The sequence below is a fragment of the Mustela putorius genome, unplaced genomic scaffold (assembly GCF_011764305.1).
Source record: "Mustela putorius furo isolate JIRA1106 unplaced genomic scaffold, ASM1176430v1.1 tig00537227_pilon_pilon_pilon, whole genome shotgun sequence".
In the NCBI taxonomy this organism is placed as follows: domain Eukaryota; kingdom Metazoa; phylum Chordata; class Mammalia; order Carnivora; family Mustelidae; genus Mustela; species Mustela putorius.
In genome coordinates this window covers 7,442,806-7,460,087 of record NW_025422368.1, presented here as the reverse complement: position 1 = coordinate 7,460,087, position 17,282 = coordinate 7,442,806, and the positions used below count along the sequence as shown (strand labels likewise).

At 40.6% G+C, this 17,282-nt stretch overlaps 2 protein-coding genes across 12 annotated transcripts in view; one reads left to right on the top strand and one right to left on the bottom strand.

Moving 5' to 3' along the window:
• Nucleotides 1-9,809, bottom strand: part of SENP1 (SUMO specific peptidase 1) — a 53,661-nt gene extending 43,852 nt beyond the window's left edge. For 3 of the 9 annotated variants that reach the window (XM_013063009.2, XM_045073320.1, XM_045073326.1), the window contains exons 1-5: nucleotides 8,414-8,866; nucleotides 5,686-5,732; nucleotides 4,106-4,236; nucleotides 2,281-2,365; nucleotides 1,370-1,411 (exon numbers count right to left, since the gene is read on the bottom strand). In XM_013063009.2, the coding sequence (XP_012918463.1) occupies nucleotides 1,370-1,411; nucleotides 2,281-2,365; nucleotides 4,106-4,236; nucleotides 5,686-5,732; nucleotides 8,414-8,634 (526 nt within the window). In that variant the 5' untranslated portion in view covers nucleotides 8,635-8,866. The other 6 variants (XM_013063010.2, XM_045073321.1, XM_045073324.1 and 3 more) reach the window with 5 other exon arrangements.
• The window catches only part of PFKM (phosphofructokinase, muscle), a 45,355-nt gene continuing 37,028 nt past the window's right edge, over nucleotides 8,956-17,282 (top strand). For 2 of the 3 annotated variants that reach the window (XM_013063007.2, XM_004765635.3), the window contains exons 1-3: nucleotides 9,887-9,986; nucleotides 11,020-11,110; nucleotides 11,749-11,871. In XM_013063007.2, coding sequence (XP_012918461.1) covers nucleotides 11,029-11,110; nucleotides 11,749-11,871 — 205 coding nt within the window. In that variant the 5' untranslated portion in view covers nucleotides 9,887-9,986; nucleotides 11,020-11,028. Of the gene's footprint in view, nucleotides 9,083-9,886; nucleotides 9,987-11,019; nucleotides 11,111-11,748; nucleotides 11,872-17,282 lie in introns of those variants that run through there. The other variant, XM_004765637.3, reaches the window with a different exon arrangement.

Genomic DNA, 17,282 nt, shown 5'->3' with positions numbered 1-17,282 from the left:
ACTGTTGCTATTCACTATTCATCATCACATATACACTGTTATGAAGTAATTTTTTTCCTTTTCCTAAAAAATGGCCTTCAAATGAGAGGCAAAACTTCCATGTAAGATTTTGGTGCAGGGATCAACTTACAAGATGAGGACAAACATAGGAAAAATGTAACTCTCAAGAGTCATCTAATTCAGTAGAAAGCCAAGAATCTGGTCAAATATACCAGTCAAGAACATAAAGTTCTGAGATGATCTCGGATATATCCTTTATGAATATTAAGGGTGTAATGAAATTTTACTTTTTTTTGTAATAACATTTTAAAGAAAAAAGGCTATACATACAAATGTTCTTATTACTTACAATAGCTAAAAATAGCGTGAAGAGGACCTAACCTACAGAGAAAATAATGAAGCAAATAAAGGCATGGGACCATTATCCTAAATCGTAGTCCCCTAGATCCCACTGCATTTCTGAATTTAAAATTTTTGGAGTTTTAGAAAGATAACCTGGTATATATTATGTAACACTTCAAGGTATAATTTGAAGCTGCATCCTGTAATCAAACACATTGATACATCTGCGGTGAAATATATAAATACTCATATTTACAGAAACAAATAGAAGACAAAAATATAAATAGCTTCATGTCAGTTCATGTGGGTTTTGCCAAGGAATGAATTCAGGTCAGGTCAGTTTGGATGCCAAATGAATTATGAAAAGAATTTCTGGTTTTCAGAGCTTTTTGGATTTTCAATTTGCACATAAAGCACTGTAAATGTGCATATCAATTCCATGGATTATTAGAAATCAACAGAAAAAGGTAGACACGAAGAATAACATATAAATGGAAAACTAAAAATTAAAATATTGGACAAAAAAGATGGTATGTATTGAATCATACGATGTGTATCATGTATGTACACATGGATAAGGCCACAGAATTGAGGGTTATGGTTAGCAGAATCTGAGTATAATTTTCTCTACATAATTGTTTATTATTCAGCAATTATTTTAAACTAAAAGCAAATATTCTATCCAATGGTAAATCAACATATGAAATTATAAATAAACAACCTGAGTTCAAGTGGAAATATTAATGATCTTGTTTCATTATCCACTCAAATGTCATTTCCCTAAGATTAATAATGAACTATCTAACCAGATGTCAGACTCTCTGCTCATCAGAAAGGCCTTTCCAATAGTTAATGATGGCAGAGTTATTTTCAGAGCCAGTTAACTGATTTTCCTATACAAACTATGCACATACTTTGCAGAGACCATTTCCCATACCAAGAGAGGAAATTCAGAGCCCAGGGTAAAGTACCGCCCACCTAAATGACATTTAAGTATAATATAAATCTAAAAGATCATCATACTAACGTCTTTTTAGGGGAGGAGATCTCATCTTGCTGACAAAGAATCCTGAGGAAGCCAAATAACAATAATTATTATTTGCATTTCATATTTATCACCTCAGTTTATCCTTATAAAAATCCCATTAGGGCAGGTTCAACAGTATTACTAATATTTCCATATATGTGGGAAGGTGAGGAGACTGAAGCATGAGGAGTGATAAGACATAGGAAGGCACTATAATCTTCCTGGGTCGTACTGCCAGGAAGCTAACCAATAAAAACCTCTTAGTTTCCCCAAGACAGAGCCAGAAGATCACTGGGGGTCCTAACCTTAGGAAAGGGTCAGATGGAAAGTCGGGCAGGCCAGGGACTAGGAATAGCCTAGAGAATGCTGACTTCTGCCATGGATCACAAGCTGAACAGGCAAGCCCCTGAATATGCAAGCATGGCTGTGGCAGGTGCTAGACAGAAACATGTAATTAACATTTCCTGCCCTGATGGAGGGACAAGCTTGGATAGAAATAATTTGTCAGGATTCATGGTTTCAAGCAGAACAGAAATGGCTTACTCTGTGCTTTATGTCAATATAAAACACATATCCTGTACATCGTAGACACATATCTTCAAAATAAAACAAAACAAAAAAAGCCAAACCAAAGCTGTACTGCTTTTCACAATGACATAATGAACAAGTAAAAAAAATGGACTCCCCCCCACAAAAAAAAACTTTTCCATTAAATATAAGTGGTTGAGACTAGGTCAGTAAAGTACTATAGTAACCTCCTCCCCCCGTCAACACACACAGTGATGTTTTAGTGGAGAAAATACCATTTTGCTTTTGACAATGTTTTCACTCTAGAGATGGTAAACACAGACAATTTGCTAGGAAGAAATCTGAATGGTACAAATGCTGTGACTCCAAGTAATATGTCATACCTGAATAATAATTTGGATTATAAGCCGTACTTCTTGTAGAACATGTATAAGATCGGTCCAAATTTCCTTCCCTGGAAGGTAAAATCTAAACAAAGCAAAAGATTTTTCTTAAATCACATTTTTCACAATAAAATGGAATAAAAACTTACGCTTGGAAAATATCATTAAACAAGATTATGATGTATTTCAGAATTCTATATAATTATATTTTTATATATTATAAAAAACCCTACATACTAATAAGAAAGGAAAACGCATAGACAATCTAATGAAATGACTGAGGCTTCAAGGGGAAAAACAGGCAAAGTATCTGTTATACAACTCAATTCAAAGAATGCTCATTAAAAGGTAGACATGCACATGGTATATCCTGTTCTGAAAGCCAGCTGTATCATCTATCAAAGAGGGTGACAAATGAACCTGGTTTTAACCTTTTGATAACTTTATACAGAAGTTCTTAATCAGGGGTGAGGCTGTACCCCAAATACCAATCTGGAAATGTGGGACTATATATTCAGTTACCAAAAATGATTATTGGAGGCAGATATTACAGGTAATTTAGTGCCCAAGGGCCAACAATGCTAAACATTCTGCTTTGCTTGGGAGAGATTCACACAGTAAAGAAATGTCTCATCTATATTAGTCATGGCTTTCCTACTGAGAAAGGCTGCTTTATTAATGCTCCTCAAACTTTAAAGTGCAAATAAACTAGCTGGGGACTTTTCTTTCTTTTTTTAAAAAATGTTTTCATTTCAGCATAGCTGACACACAATGTTACAGTTTCAGGTGTACAACATAGTGATCCAACTTTTCTATATGTTACGCAATCCTCACCACAAATGTAGCTACCGTCTGTCACACCAGATTCCCTATGCTGTGCCTTTTATTTCTGTGACTTATTCATTCCATAACTGGAAGCCTGTACCTCCCACTCACCTTTCCTACTTTTCTCCACCCTCTCCCCACAACCATCAGTTTTGTTCTCTGTATTTACAGATCAAATTCTGTTATTTATTTGTTTTGTTCTTTAGATTCCACGTATTAGTGAAATCATAAGATATCTGTCTTTCATAGTCTTATTTCACTTAGCATAATACTCTCTAGGTCTATGAATACTGTCACAAATGGCAAGATCTCATCCCTTCTATGGCTGCATGATATGTGTATACGTATACCACATCTTCCTTACCCATTCATCTGTCAGTGGATGTTTGGGTTGCTTCCATGTTTTGGCTATTGTAAATATTGCTGCAATAAACTAGGGGTGCATATATCTTTTTGATTTAGTGTTTTCATTTTCTTTGGGTAAGTACCCAGTAGAAAAATGATTGAATCATGTGGTATTTCTATTCAGCAGCTGGAAATTTTTAAAACCGTACATTCTAATTCAGTAGGTCTGGGGTAAAGCCTGGGATTCTGCATTTCTAACAAGCTCCCAAGGGATACTGTTGATGCTGGTCCTTTGAGAAATTACATTTTATAACATAGGGAAATCTCAGAGCTTCTGTATATTGACATATTTCCCCCCACTTAATGCTCAACAATTTTAAGACTCTAGTTGAAAAGGACACTGACCTGTGCTTTGGTAATTCTAATATGCACAGAAATAATAAAAAGTTTTCTAAAAGATACTATTCTCAAAAAACTCATACATAGCCTAGTTCTTGTCTTAAATTTAATATATTAAAAAGAATTCAAAACACCAGAAATATTGATTCTAAAAAGTTTATAATGTTTGTCCTTTTGAGTGTGCCATTTAAATTACATCAGATGAAAACTTAAGCCAAAGTAATTCATCAACTAAAGGAAGAAAATTATTCCTCACCTGATGGTCAGAAAATGAAAGCTGGTCCTCTGGAAAACCTGTTTGGGCCAGGAGATGGGTTTTGAATATGGAGTTGTGGTTCACTAAAGTTACTTCTCCAGCATCCATCCTCATCCTATCAGCAATATCATCTGGGGGAAAGAATCCAAATTAATTCAAGTCACATAATTCTTCAATAACTACTTTTCTAGGAATAAATCAGTTCACCTAATAAAAATGACTCCCAAAGAACACCTCTATAATCAAATAAAATCCCTCTTTCAGAACTATTGGCCAGAAATCTCAAAATGTCACTGTCAAAAAGAGGCCCATGTGCAGAAATTGGCTCATTCGGAATTAACGGAGATCATCTATCTACCAAATAGTTCAAAACTTGTGCAAGTATTAAAAAAAAAACCCTTAACTCAAAGTTTTTTTAAAAAATGAAATTTTCCCTAAAAAAACTTTGAATGTTTTAACTGTAGAAAAAAATTTCACTATTAAAGAAAAGGGAAAAAAAATGTCACCATTCAGAAACAAACACTGTTAACAGTTTCTTTCCTGTATCTAACTCAAAAAGGTGCTTTAAAAATGAATCCACCTGAACTTTTTTCGGTAAAAAGTACCATTTATTCATATGGCTCTAAACAGATATCAGCTCCATTACTGTAATGCTATGGCAGAACCTTATTTTATAACCACTTTTGAGACCTTTGTTAATATAAAAGAGCTAGAATAGTAACAGATAAGAGTGACAGAACTCAGGTGACTTACAATGACATTAACGATTAGAGAAAAGTGAAACAAATGACCGGGGGAGAGAGAAGGTAGACTACGCAAAAGCAAAAAACAGAAGAGAAAAGACTAATGTGACTTTAAAAGGAGCACATGGAATGTTATAAGATCTAACTGTAAAAATTGTTCAACCTATTCCATATTGGCTACTAGTCCTGATCCTGTATTGATCGCTTTACAGATATAATGAACTATAAACAGCGTATAGTATAAACTATAAATATAAACAGTATAAACTATAAACAAACTATTGTAATCACAATTAATTTTCAATGCTACTAGCTAAATGAAATTTAAAATCTACCTTAATCAAGTTATTTATCATATGGAAGTTGGTATAACATAGTATGAAAGAATAAGGACTCTGGAACCAGGCTGCCTGAGTTTAAATTCTGGCTCTATCAGTTCTGGTTGTTTCTTAACCTCTGTGCCCCCATTTCCTTGTTAATATTAGGCACCGTGTAAGACACTTGTAAAAAATTAAATGAATTAATGTATTCTAAATACTCAGAACAGGGCCTGGCACATAATAAATGTTAGTGTGTTTCTGGCTTTTTCAATACAATGAACCAGAAAATGCTTCCAAAAGATGCTATAAACAATGTCTCAACCAAAAGAAAAATGCCTGGTGTTACATCTATTACATAATTAGGTTGAGACCTCCTTGAAGATTATTAAGCACAAAGATGCAAATACCAAAAATGTTAAAACAAAACAAAATAAAACAAAACAAACCTGTCTTTCGATTCAGCTTAACTAATCAGGGTAGCTAAAAGGACTGATTATTATTTCATAGTCAGACTTACCCATGTCAGATCTTTTCACATCACTGACTTTAGCAAGATACAAAGTCCTATAAAAGACAGAAAACAGAAATGTTACATACTGAAGCACCCCCTTCATATAATTATAGAACAGGAAGCCACACACAGTGTGGCTCAGCCACTCACATTTTTGTTCTCAGTAGAGAAAAATATAAGGTGGTGAGGAGAGATGACTTGATGGGAAGAGAATGGGAACTAAAACGAGCCAAGGCAATTCCAAACATTTCTGAACCTTGAGCTATATTAAAAAGCAATTATGGACTATCCACAGAATCACAGACTATTACAGCAAGAAGTTGAGAGTACCAACCCTTTGGAGATTAATTTGCATAGGATCATAAAGTTAGTCAGTGACTGCACTGAAATTACAACCAAGAAATTCTTTGCAATCCATGGCTCTAATACCCCACGCTAAACTGTTTAATAAACAAGACAGATCTTACGGTGGTCCTATTAGACTTTTCTTCCATATGTTTTAGTCAGCAGCCAAATATAGATAGCTACTGATATTCTCAGAACAATCAAGATATACTTCCCAGTTGTACTAAAGTACTTTCTCTCCCATCATTAATCAAACTGTTACAAACCAAAGTCCCTTTGCCTACATGAAATTATTTTCTCCTCTGATGTATCTAATTTTCCCCAGAAAAAGGAATTTAAAAGCCTGCTTGGAACTAGGTTAATAAACATACCCTTGGCACACATGCTTCTTGGAAGAGGAGATTAGGAATGGTAAGAGTCACACTTACTATATTCATAATATCATTACCATAAACTATTTAAAGATTTTATTTCACAGAGAGAGAGATCACAAGTAGGCAGGGAGGCAGGCAGGGGGTGGGGGGCGGTGGGGGAGAGCAGGCTCCCCCCTGAGCAGAGAGCCTGATGCGGGGCTCGATCCCGGGACCCTGAGACCGTGACCTGAGCCAAAGGCAGAAGCTTAACCCACTGAGCCATCCAGGCACCCTTACCATATTTTTAAAAAGATTGAGCCCTCATCAACTTCGGTTTGTTACCAACTTTATCAATCCACTTTAGCAATATCAAGGCTTCAATCTACTAAGGAGACTGGATGATGCTATTAGGTAATCCATATGGTCGCAAGGAAGTGCCCACATAAAGGAAGCCTGCTTGAGCTTTTCCTGGCACAGTTACAGACTAAGCAGAGTAATCATTTGATACCCAGTCTTGCTGGGGAGGATTCCCAAATAACTTAAGCCTTATATTTAGGCTTCAAGTATGTTTCCCAAATGTTCAACCTAACAAAAGGCTTCTATTTGGAAATTCTCCAGGTTATTCTATCCCCTTCCTCCTTTTTAAATAATTAATTCCCTGGGTTCCCCGTTAAGGGAAAAAATCCTATCAACCAACAAACTAGGAGTGGCTTTCTCACATTTCACTCTTTTGGCTATTTCATAAGTGTCATCACTAGTCTTTTTTGTTGATTTAAGGAAAATGCCAATTTAAAAGCTTGGTGCCCAGTTCAACAATCCCCATGTTACTTCTTTTGCATTACTAAGATAGAGGTAAAGAGGGAAGCAAGCAAGAAATTAAAGAATTTTGGAGACTATGTCCAGAGAGGTTAAATGACTTGCCTGAAATCACATAGATGGGGAAAAGGGAAGATAAAAATCCAGGATATCCTAACTCCCAAGAAAATGTGCCTTTAGCAAACACCACAAAACGTGGTATCCTTTAACATATCTTCATTCAAGGATTCATATACTTTGTCAAGATAAAATTCACCTCTTGGGGGTGGTCCTGGGGGGATCGACACTGTTTAATAAGTTTAATATTTAAAGCCCCACGTTTACATTTTAATACAAATACATCCACTTTCTTCAGTGTGCTTATGTTACTTTCTTTTTGCCTTTTGCATTTACATTAGAAGAGATATTTTACTCCAAGATTCACCATGAAATTCTGGATCTAGAAACTTTGATGCCACCAAATTCTCACAAGCCTAAGAACTTTTCCCTTTCAAGAAAAGTATTCTAATAACATTTCCTAGTTCACACTGGTCATCAACTTACTAAAAGAATACAAGCTGTTACAGGCATTCAGGTGAAATCAACTTAACAGCTGAACACAAAAGTAACAGGAGATCTGAAAGAAAAAAAAAAAAGATGGCAAAGTCTTGATGGTAACAGAATGTAACAAGTAGAACAAAACATGTATAAGCTTACAGACAAAGGTGGTTATAAAAGAGAATGTTTACAGTTACCATGAAGTTACTAGAAAGTATGTATTGAGGAGCGCAATTAGCTTTATCCAGGACCAAATGTGGTTAGGATAATTTATGATATGAGAAGGGTGTGGAAGTGATCTTGTGAATCACCCTACTCTGAACTGTGGATATATGTAAGTTTGCAGTATATTATCACGTATTTGTTTTTGTTTCTCAAACTTTTACATGTAACCTCTCCCAATCAGACTCTCAACACCTTAACACTTGAACACCTTAAAACACTAAGCATTCAACTGCTTTAGTACACAAACATTTACTGTGCACCAGTTCCGTACGTGGTACTAGGGATACAAAGACGAGTAACAACTGGTCCCTGCTGCTGAAACACTGTCTCCTGGGAGAAACCAGATCCATCAACAGATACTTATAGCAAGAAAATAAAGCTGGTGCATTGGCAAGAGGCGTGGGAGTCAGGTAAAGAAAAGGAAAGACTTTCAAAGCGGTAGTCAAGAGTTACATCACCTTAGCCTGAAGTGGCAGAACCTGTTTTTTAATCCACGTGCTCCCTCCAGATTTAACTCATCCGACGGGGGGACATGAAGACCATGTTTGCAGCAGGGATAATTAATTGCAATCGGGCAAAAATGAAGGGGACTTCTCAAAATAAACACGAAATGAGTCTTCCAAAATTGGGACGAAAGGGAAAACGGGATCTCTAAATTGGAAGAAGGTTGTGGGATCATGCTTAAGAGATGCGTAAGGCTTCACTGCCACTGTCATTTCAAATTCAGTGCCATCTATCGTTCAACACGAGGGCTTCACACAAATTATCTCTACAAAGGATAAAGATTTAGGAGATAATGTGACCTACTCCATTCAGAAAATCCGATTAGAACAAAGACCCTAAATATAAAAGGTGGTAGCCTACATAAGGCTTTACATACACCTCACAAGCATCAACACTCCCCCCCAAACGAGTGTACCAAATGTGAAGTGAAATGACCTTAAAAAGGCTGACTCGAAAGTGATAAAGGAGTGAGTTATTGCCAACAAGATAGTGAAAACACTGCAGAGGCACCGATAAACAGAAATCACCAAGCTCAAGAGAAGCCGGGCATATATCCAGAGAGACCACGTTAGGGTACAACCGAGAAAGAGACGGTTCAAGGGAATGACCAGGCCATGAGCCAGGTAAGCAAACCGTGGCGGTGGAGGGGCTTTTCATAACCTGGGCAGGAGGGTCCAGCCGTGTCTCTCTGGTGGTGGCACTAGCGAGATCACACCTCAGGGAGATACCACAGAGTGAAAGAGTTGGAGAAATGTTTACGTGAGACGCAGAAGTAGTCGAGAAACACCATTCGGGTCTCAAGAAAGGCGGGAGAAGCAGGTGTTAACAGAAAGCTGAGCTTCCCGGTGAAATCAGCTTTCGCTTGACAGGAGAGACCCTGCCCGGGCGGGAAAGCCCCGAAATCCCCACCGGCCTCTTCCCCACAAGCAGCGCCGGGCGCTGAGACCGGGCCCGCGGTACCGGCAGGGAGACGGCCCCTCCTCGACCCAGGAGAAAGGGGACTGAAGGAACGGCCTCGGGAAGCCTAACTAACGGCCGCCAGCCAGAGCGCGGCCGGTGGAGAGCAGGGGGGAGGGGAGGTGGTCCCAGGGGGCGGGGCAGAGGAAAAAGCGCCGTCCCCACCGCCCTCCCCGCTTCCGCCCAGCCCAGCCCAGGCTGCTGGGCCCGGACCGGCACTGCCTCCCGGCCCAGGCTCCCTCCATCCCCACCCCTCCCCCAGCTTCCCGCCGCCACTCACCGAACCGGAACCGGCTGCTATGCGAAGGGGTTTCCGGCCGGGCGCGGAACGCAAAACCCGGGAACCGCCGCGAACCGGAACAGCCTCCACAACACCGGAAGAGCCTCCCGGTGGCTGCGGAGGGGCGAGGGGGTGGGGCGGAAGGTCAAAGAGCAGAGTTGAGGAACCGGAGAACGCCTGCGCAGTGTGGCCAGGCCTGAGAAGCTCAAGGACCATCTAAGGCTGAACTCATTAATTTCCCTCTTCCCTTTTCAGCGTGGGGTTTTTCTCGTTCCCGTTCTCGGATTACTGTTAGTGTACCCGTCGTCCTTCGCTTTTTTCTGTTCCCTCGATCCCTTTGCGCGCGGTCTTCTGGTTCCGCTCGGCGATTTTTGCTTTCGCTCTGGTTTCCATGGCAGCTTTTCGCTGTGGCCCTCCCTCCACCGGCGGGAACTTGTAGCCGGCTTGACAGATGCAGTCCCGAGGGCTGAATCGAGCTCTGTATCGTGTTTTATTGAGAATCACGGAACGCTGATGCTTGTAGTGGTTGTGGGAAATACTTTACACTAAGTTTCAGGGACGTGAAGTCATTTCCCAGAGTTATAAATTGCTCGGCAGATCTGGGAACAGGGAAAAAGTTTCTTAACTTGCAGTCCTGTGTTCTTCACATCACATCATGCTTGATTGCCATTGGGGGCGGGAGTGGAAGCGTTTTAGGATTAGCCGAGGTTAGACTCCGGAAACGTGTAGAACCTTGCAGAACTATGGAGGCGTTTGAGACATGGGCAGAGGTGTGAGGAAAGCTATTGGGGGTCCACCAGAGATCTACTGTTCCCAGTAAGAATAGAAAAGGACCCAGGTGTCGGCCCTCTGAAGAACTAAATGGCCGTGGTGGTGTTCCTGTGACTGAATGGATTAACATGTAATCGGTGCTCCACTTTCAAAAAGAAAATAATGGGAAGAAATGGGTTTTTTTCATTCAGGCTTTTTGCCAAGTCCTTCAACGTGACTTCTGGACCCAGGCCCTTTCCAGAAGTCTTGGAGAAATGCTTCTGAGTAGGCCCTCCAGACCTCGGAAGTCTGAGCTCAGACTTAAATAAGGGGAACCTCTGGATGCCCTAGCCTTTTACCTGCTCTGGGGAAAAGGAGATGCTTGTTGAATTCAGGCGATCTTGCCCTGTCAAATATATAAAAGGAGATTCTTTGTATCTCTTCATATACTGATACTTTATTTTGTCATGTCCTAAGGCCTTCAGTAGTGGGCGTACCTGATCCATGTCTGTTTTTCCAACTTAACCATTCCAGGGTTCTGTTCATATGGCTTAACTCCATCTCTATTTCTAGGAGACAGCCATGCGGAAAGAGGAATTTCATCTGAAATTTTTCATGTGTGTGATTCAGTCTCGTGGGTTAGTCAGGCCTCCTCAGCGCACAGGTACCATTGTCTCCCGGTCATACTCCAGTGAGGGATGGCTTCTCTTGCAGGGAGTTTGAATATAGGATGTGAAGCGTACTAGTCTAATGTAGGTGTTAGGGGCCAACTGACTTTATTCCATCCCTAATATAGTAAAATAGCTGTCTCTGAGCTCTTTTTTAAGAATACAATATATCAGGTGAGATTTGGGGCTCATATGTGGGAATAGGCCCAGGCAGATAAAAAACACAGACCTGGGAGTTGAGGAAGAACAAGACTTATAGCACATGAGCTGGTATTTGATTTCTCTGTGCTTTGTGAATCCCTTTCTGGACTCATCTCTCAAAGTCCTTGTTACGACTGTAATTGACAATAAAATCTATAAGATAGAGTCCCAAAGAGAAATGGTTTTCTATTCTACCATAGTCTCAAGGTAGCTAATGACATGTTCTGCTTTTCTCTCTTTTATGTCAAAAGAACAGAACCTTTTTAACGGTAAGATAGTTGTTGAGAAAAGTCATGATTTCTGTAATTTTTCATTGGATCATGGGGGAAAAGGCCCTGGACAGCTAAGAGTTACAGAGGAAATGAATGAGAATAAGTAGCATTCCCTTCCCTGAATCCCGCCTTGAGGGTAACCTGGCGATATTGCTTCTCAGCTGGGGAAGCTTCAACTTCCAGCATGCTCATACAAAAGCCACCACCTGAGACAGACAACTTGAAGTCTCTACATGCTATGGATGATCCAGGCACCATGGAAGGCATACCTGTTTTGAAAAATGGTGAGGCATCTGGTTAAACAAGGGGGTGGGGAGAGGTGGAAAGGAGTATTGGGAAATGAAGTTTATGCATACATTATAAATTAGGATACAACTACCAAATTTGAATTAAGACACGGAGAAAATTTGTGTGTGTGTAGTGGGGGAGACATTGAGAGAGAGAGAGAGTAGGCGATCATCTGAGAAACTAGAAACTCTAGAAGAAGAGAGTAGAGCTCTATGAAAAAACATCTTGATTTAATCACTAGTGATTCAGTTGGCTTCCTCATGCCTGTCTGGACTAAGCTAGGGTATCCTGTTATCAGCAACCTGAATCAACAACCTGAAATCCAAAAAATAGATTACATAAAGAAGTTATTATATTACAAAGTGGTTCTAAATATTGTAAAAAATATTCATCTTAGGAATCCATTTAGTAACAAATTTCTCTTGTATATTTTGAGTAGTGTTTAACTCAAAAACAATTTATATAAGATATCAGAAACATCTACATTTCCTCTCAAGTGAAATACATCTATATTGGAGTCAGTTTACAGCAAACATTTATTGAGTTCTCACTATGTGCCTAATATACTAGAAATAATAGGGACAATGTAAAAATTGTATATAAAGACATAACCTTGTCACTTTTCTAATAGTTTACAGTTTGAAAATGACTTATTGAAGTCCAACTCCCCATATTTGAGGAAGAACTTCAAGTCTAAAATGGTCTTCCTCAAGACATTAACAAGTTCATTGGAGTAATCAGTCTCAGCACCTGTGAAATACACAGCAGTATTTATTCTATTTTTTATTTTATTTTTTAGAAAAGATTTTATTTTTATTTATTGGAGAGAGTGTGTGTCTCTGTACAAGCAAGGGGGAAGGACAGAGAGAGAAGTAGACACCCCCCTGAGCAGGGAGCCCCAAATGGGTCCTGGGATGGTGACCGGAGCCGAAGGCAGACTCTTAACAGACTGAGCGACCCAGGCACCCCTCAATAATTTTTTCAAACAGTTACTATTCAAAATCATTGTACTAGGCTTAATAAATGAGAAAATGAGCTAGTCACTTTCCCTTTCCCCAAGGAGCCTATGATCAAGAAAGGAGATAGAATGAGAGAGCATGTAAGCGAAGAGCTTAATAGCTTTGGTCCAAAATGCTGAATTTCCAAGGAGAATGTCATTGAGAAGTCGGGAAGGGGGGGGAGAAGTGGACCTCTTAGGCAGAGTTTTACTTTGGTAGGGTATCACATGGCAAAGTCCTAAGCTTTGAAATGCATAAACTCTAGCTTAATTCGGTCTCATTTTAGTGAACCTAGAGTTAACCATACTTACAAGAAAATGATTTATACACAAGAATATTAACTTATTAAGATGTTGGAACAATAGATGTCTATATATGACAATTTTGTGTGGTCTGTGTCTCTTTAATCGACTTGCTTTGCCCATCCATAAATAGCTGCTAGGTATAAGAAGTAAGCCCATCTGGTGGCCCGTCCTACACTTACTTGAATTTGTATAGATTATTTTTTATATGCCCTTGTTTTCCCTGCTTTTCCCATTTTCATTTTACTCTATACCTAAAACTCACCTCAGACCCCTTAGCTCTAATGATCCACTTGGAGTCGGTTCTGTGGTTTGAACTTAGCATTATTCCACAAACAAAATTCTTGGGACACCTGGGTGGCTCAGTCAGTTAAGCTGCAGTCTTCAGCTCAGGTCATGATCCCAGGGTCCTGGGATCCAGTCCCACATCAGGCTCCTTGCTCGGCAGGGAGCCTGCTTCTCTCTCTGCCTCTGCCTGCTTGTGTGTGCACGCTCTCTCTCTCTCTCTCTCTCCCTCTCTCTGACAAATAAACAAATAAATAAATAAAATATTTAAAAAACAAAACAAAACACTGAGGCTTCTGGTGAGAGCTACAGTGAACCCTTCCAGCTTTCCCCCTAGAGATGGAGAATCAAATGTCTTCCCAATTAGTCCCATTGGGACCTCTGCCTCTCTCCCTGCCTGCTTCCTTTCTTCTTTCCTTCCTCCTTTTTATTCCTTCCAAGAAAATTGAGCATATACTATGTCAGGCACTGTAGTTGGCACTGGGAATAGATAGTAGCAAACAAAACAGGTACATTGCCTACTCTCTTCAAGTTTATAGTCCTGTAGGAGTAAGACAGCAATCACATCATCACACACAGATCATTAGAATGATGCTACTACGGTGAAAATAATGCCACATAATCAGTGGGTAAAAACAGGGTAACTAATCTGGCCGGAGAATTGGAAAAACCCTTTTAAGGAATACCTGAAAGATGCATATGCATTACCCAGGAAAAGGGGAAAGAAGAGCTTTTTGGAAAAGGGGACAGTAGGATCTGAATTGAGGAGTTTGGCTTATTGGAGGAGCAGAGAAGGCCAGCACAGCTTGGGTTAGAGAAGAGTAGTTGGAGATTGAACTATAAAGATAAGAGCCAAATTACACTGTGCCTTCTAGGTCTTACCACTCCTCCACTATGGGAACTCACTGAAGAGTGACAGGATGTGGCTCCTGGGTTGAGAATGACTTGGAGTGGGCAGGAGGGGTTATGTGCTCTGGCAGGATGGGAAATGCCACCTCCTGGCTCCTCTCCACCTAGGGCATAAGCGAGGAAATGCCATCAAATCTGGTTGGCAGAGGTGAGCCCAGAACTACTGATGCCGCAGCACCCCAAAACCCTTGCCTGATCTCCCCCTGCTGAAGATTGCATAGGGACTCCCCACGAGGCTGTGTGTGGACAAGGTGAGCTCTAATCCTGATGGAAAATGGAACACGTTTTGTTTCTAATATCACACTTGGCAGGGAAGCAGTTGTTACTATCTTCTCTGACTCCTTGCAGCTTAGAATAGACCAGCTCTGCCTGTACTGTGACGAGGCCGACTGCATGTGTGTGTGTGTTGTGTGTGTGTGTGTGTGTGTGTGTGTGTGTATGTTTCTCAGCAATGGAGGAACAGAAGGAAGCCATTTGGTCCTGCCTGCACTGGGACACAGCAAGGGGATGAGTCACCTAGGCCCTCAACCTTTGCAAAGAAAGGTGGTTAGAATTCCCAGAGAGCTGAGAGCATGAGACGAGGACCTCCAAAACAAAGGCTCAGGGGGTAACAGTAGCTTTGTGTGCCAGGCTCTGATCCAGCAGATCCAACCACCCACTAGACCCAGAGCCTCTCCTCTGCATATACCTCTCCTGGCCCCTGATGGACAACAAGCCTTGGCAATCTGGGACTCCTGAGATGACTTCTTATTGGGCTGCAAATGAGCAAGTGTACCAGGACAGTAGTGTTTCCGCTTCTGCCCGCTGTGTTACCACTTATCCCTAGAAGCTGAGACCTTACTACCATATTCCTTCCTTCATTTAGACAATCTGTCACCAGGATTGCCCAGTTCCCAGCACTGTTCGGTTCCTTTGACAGTAAGACTGTCAAAACCACCCACATCCTGGTTTATGCAGACCAGGATGCAAAGTTTCTTCAACACTGTGGATGCAACTGATAGATGAAGGTGATTGCTACAGCCCAAGTTTCTTCCAAGCGGGTGTAATTGTTTCCTGCGTTAGAGACAAGGTTTTCCATCTATAGATGCTATGTTATAAGTAACCTGAGCGTCTGTACTCTTGTTAAAGGAAAATCAGTGAGAGTTCTGCCTCTGTAAAGACTGTCTTAATCTCAGCCTAGTTGCCACTCAGCATTGATCTCCTGGTCCCAACCTACTAGGACCAGCTCCAGAGAACTTGAATTTTCATGAAACTGAAATGCTCAGGTCTCTTCAACTGTCAACTGAATTGGGAAGATCATTGAGTAAGAAAATAACCATAAGGTTATTTGTCTTCTCTGTTCTGATAGCCCACAAAGCTTACTTCTTTAAGGAAAGAAAATGTTTATCTGGTCCAAGTTTGAGACTACATACCTCAGCTGAAGGGTTTATTTTCCTTTGCCCCTCTCAAGACTTGAAGGTGGCACCTTCAACCTATAATGGCGGTTATCTTGTTACCTGTGACCTCTTTCTTGAGCCAGTTTTCCCAGGAACTTGATCCTAATGGGTGAAGATAGGAGTCATCCATGCTTTCTGGCCATGCAAATTTACTTTTCAAGTGATGGTTGTCTTGGACCTCTACATCTTGCAACAATCATTCTCAAACTTTTTTGTGCATCAGAATTACCTGGAGGGCTTGTTAAACCACATAGTTGAACCCCTGTCCCAAGAGTTTCTGATTTAGGAGGTTCCAGGTAGGACCCAAGAATTTGCATTTCTGACAAGCATCCAGGTGATGCTAAATCTGCTAGACTGGAACTGAGAACCATTGTCTTAAGCCAGGGCCCTATGTCAGAAACATTAATATTAGTGGATAGCGGAGGGTGCTCTGTTTCCAGGGGTCATCTTGTCCCAGACAGAGCTAAAGATGACTCTTCAGGGCAGACAGTGGTTTTGTGCCCATGTCTAGGGTCTGCCCATAAAGAGCTTCCATTCTGGTGGAGGAAAACAGATTATAGTCAGAGGATGACTAGATGAGATCCAGGAATTGTGTAGAAGTGAGAGGACCAGATAGATACTTGTTTCAACTCAGAAGTTCACACCTAGTTGCTGTATGTGTTTCATTTCAACCCACCAAGTCTCTGTTGCCCATTTACAACTCTAGTTCTAGTCCAAAGGAAATCTTGGTCCTCCTTTGTGACACTCCTACCTTGTTCTGCCTCAGGACCTTTGCATTTGCTATTCTCCCTATCTGAAAGAAAGCTCTTCCTCTAAAGGGTAGCATGGTTTTCTTTCACATTCATTCAAACATCCTCCTAGAATGTTATCTCAGCAGGGTCTTTCCAGGCCACCCTATTTAAGATAGCACATTTGTCACTCTGCTTCTTTGCCCTGCTTTATTTTTCTTCAAAGCACTTAACACTATTTATTTTCTTAGAGATCTTATTTATTTGAGAGAGCGCGCAAAAGAGAGCATGAGCAGGGGAGCATGAGCAGGGGAAGGGCAGAAGCAGGCTCCCTGCTGAGCCCTATGTGGAACTCAATCCCAGGATGCTGGGATCAGGACCTGAGCCCAAGGCAGACACTTAACTGATTGAGCCACCCAGGCCTCCCTTGACTAATTTGTTTATTATCTGCTTTCCTCACTAGAATGTAAGCTCCATGAAGACTGACAAGTTTTTTGTTTTTGTTTTTGTTTTTTCAATCCTGGATCCCCTTGAGTCTAGGACAGTGCGTAACATATAATAGGTGCTCTGTATTTGTTGGCTGAATATTGGAAACCTATAGTATGCTGTTTCCTATTCTCTTGGGTGAGAGTCACAGCTGGATGACTACCATGCCTATTTCTCGTTCCTAAATGTCCTGGCGCACCATTACTAGCATCATTAACATGATCTTTATCCTCTTCATCATCTTGCCGCAGTGGTCTAACTGT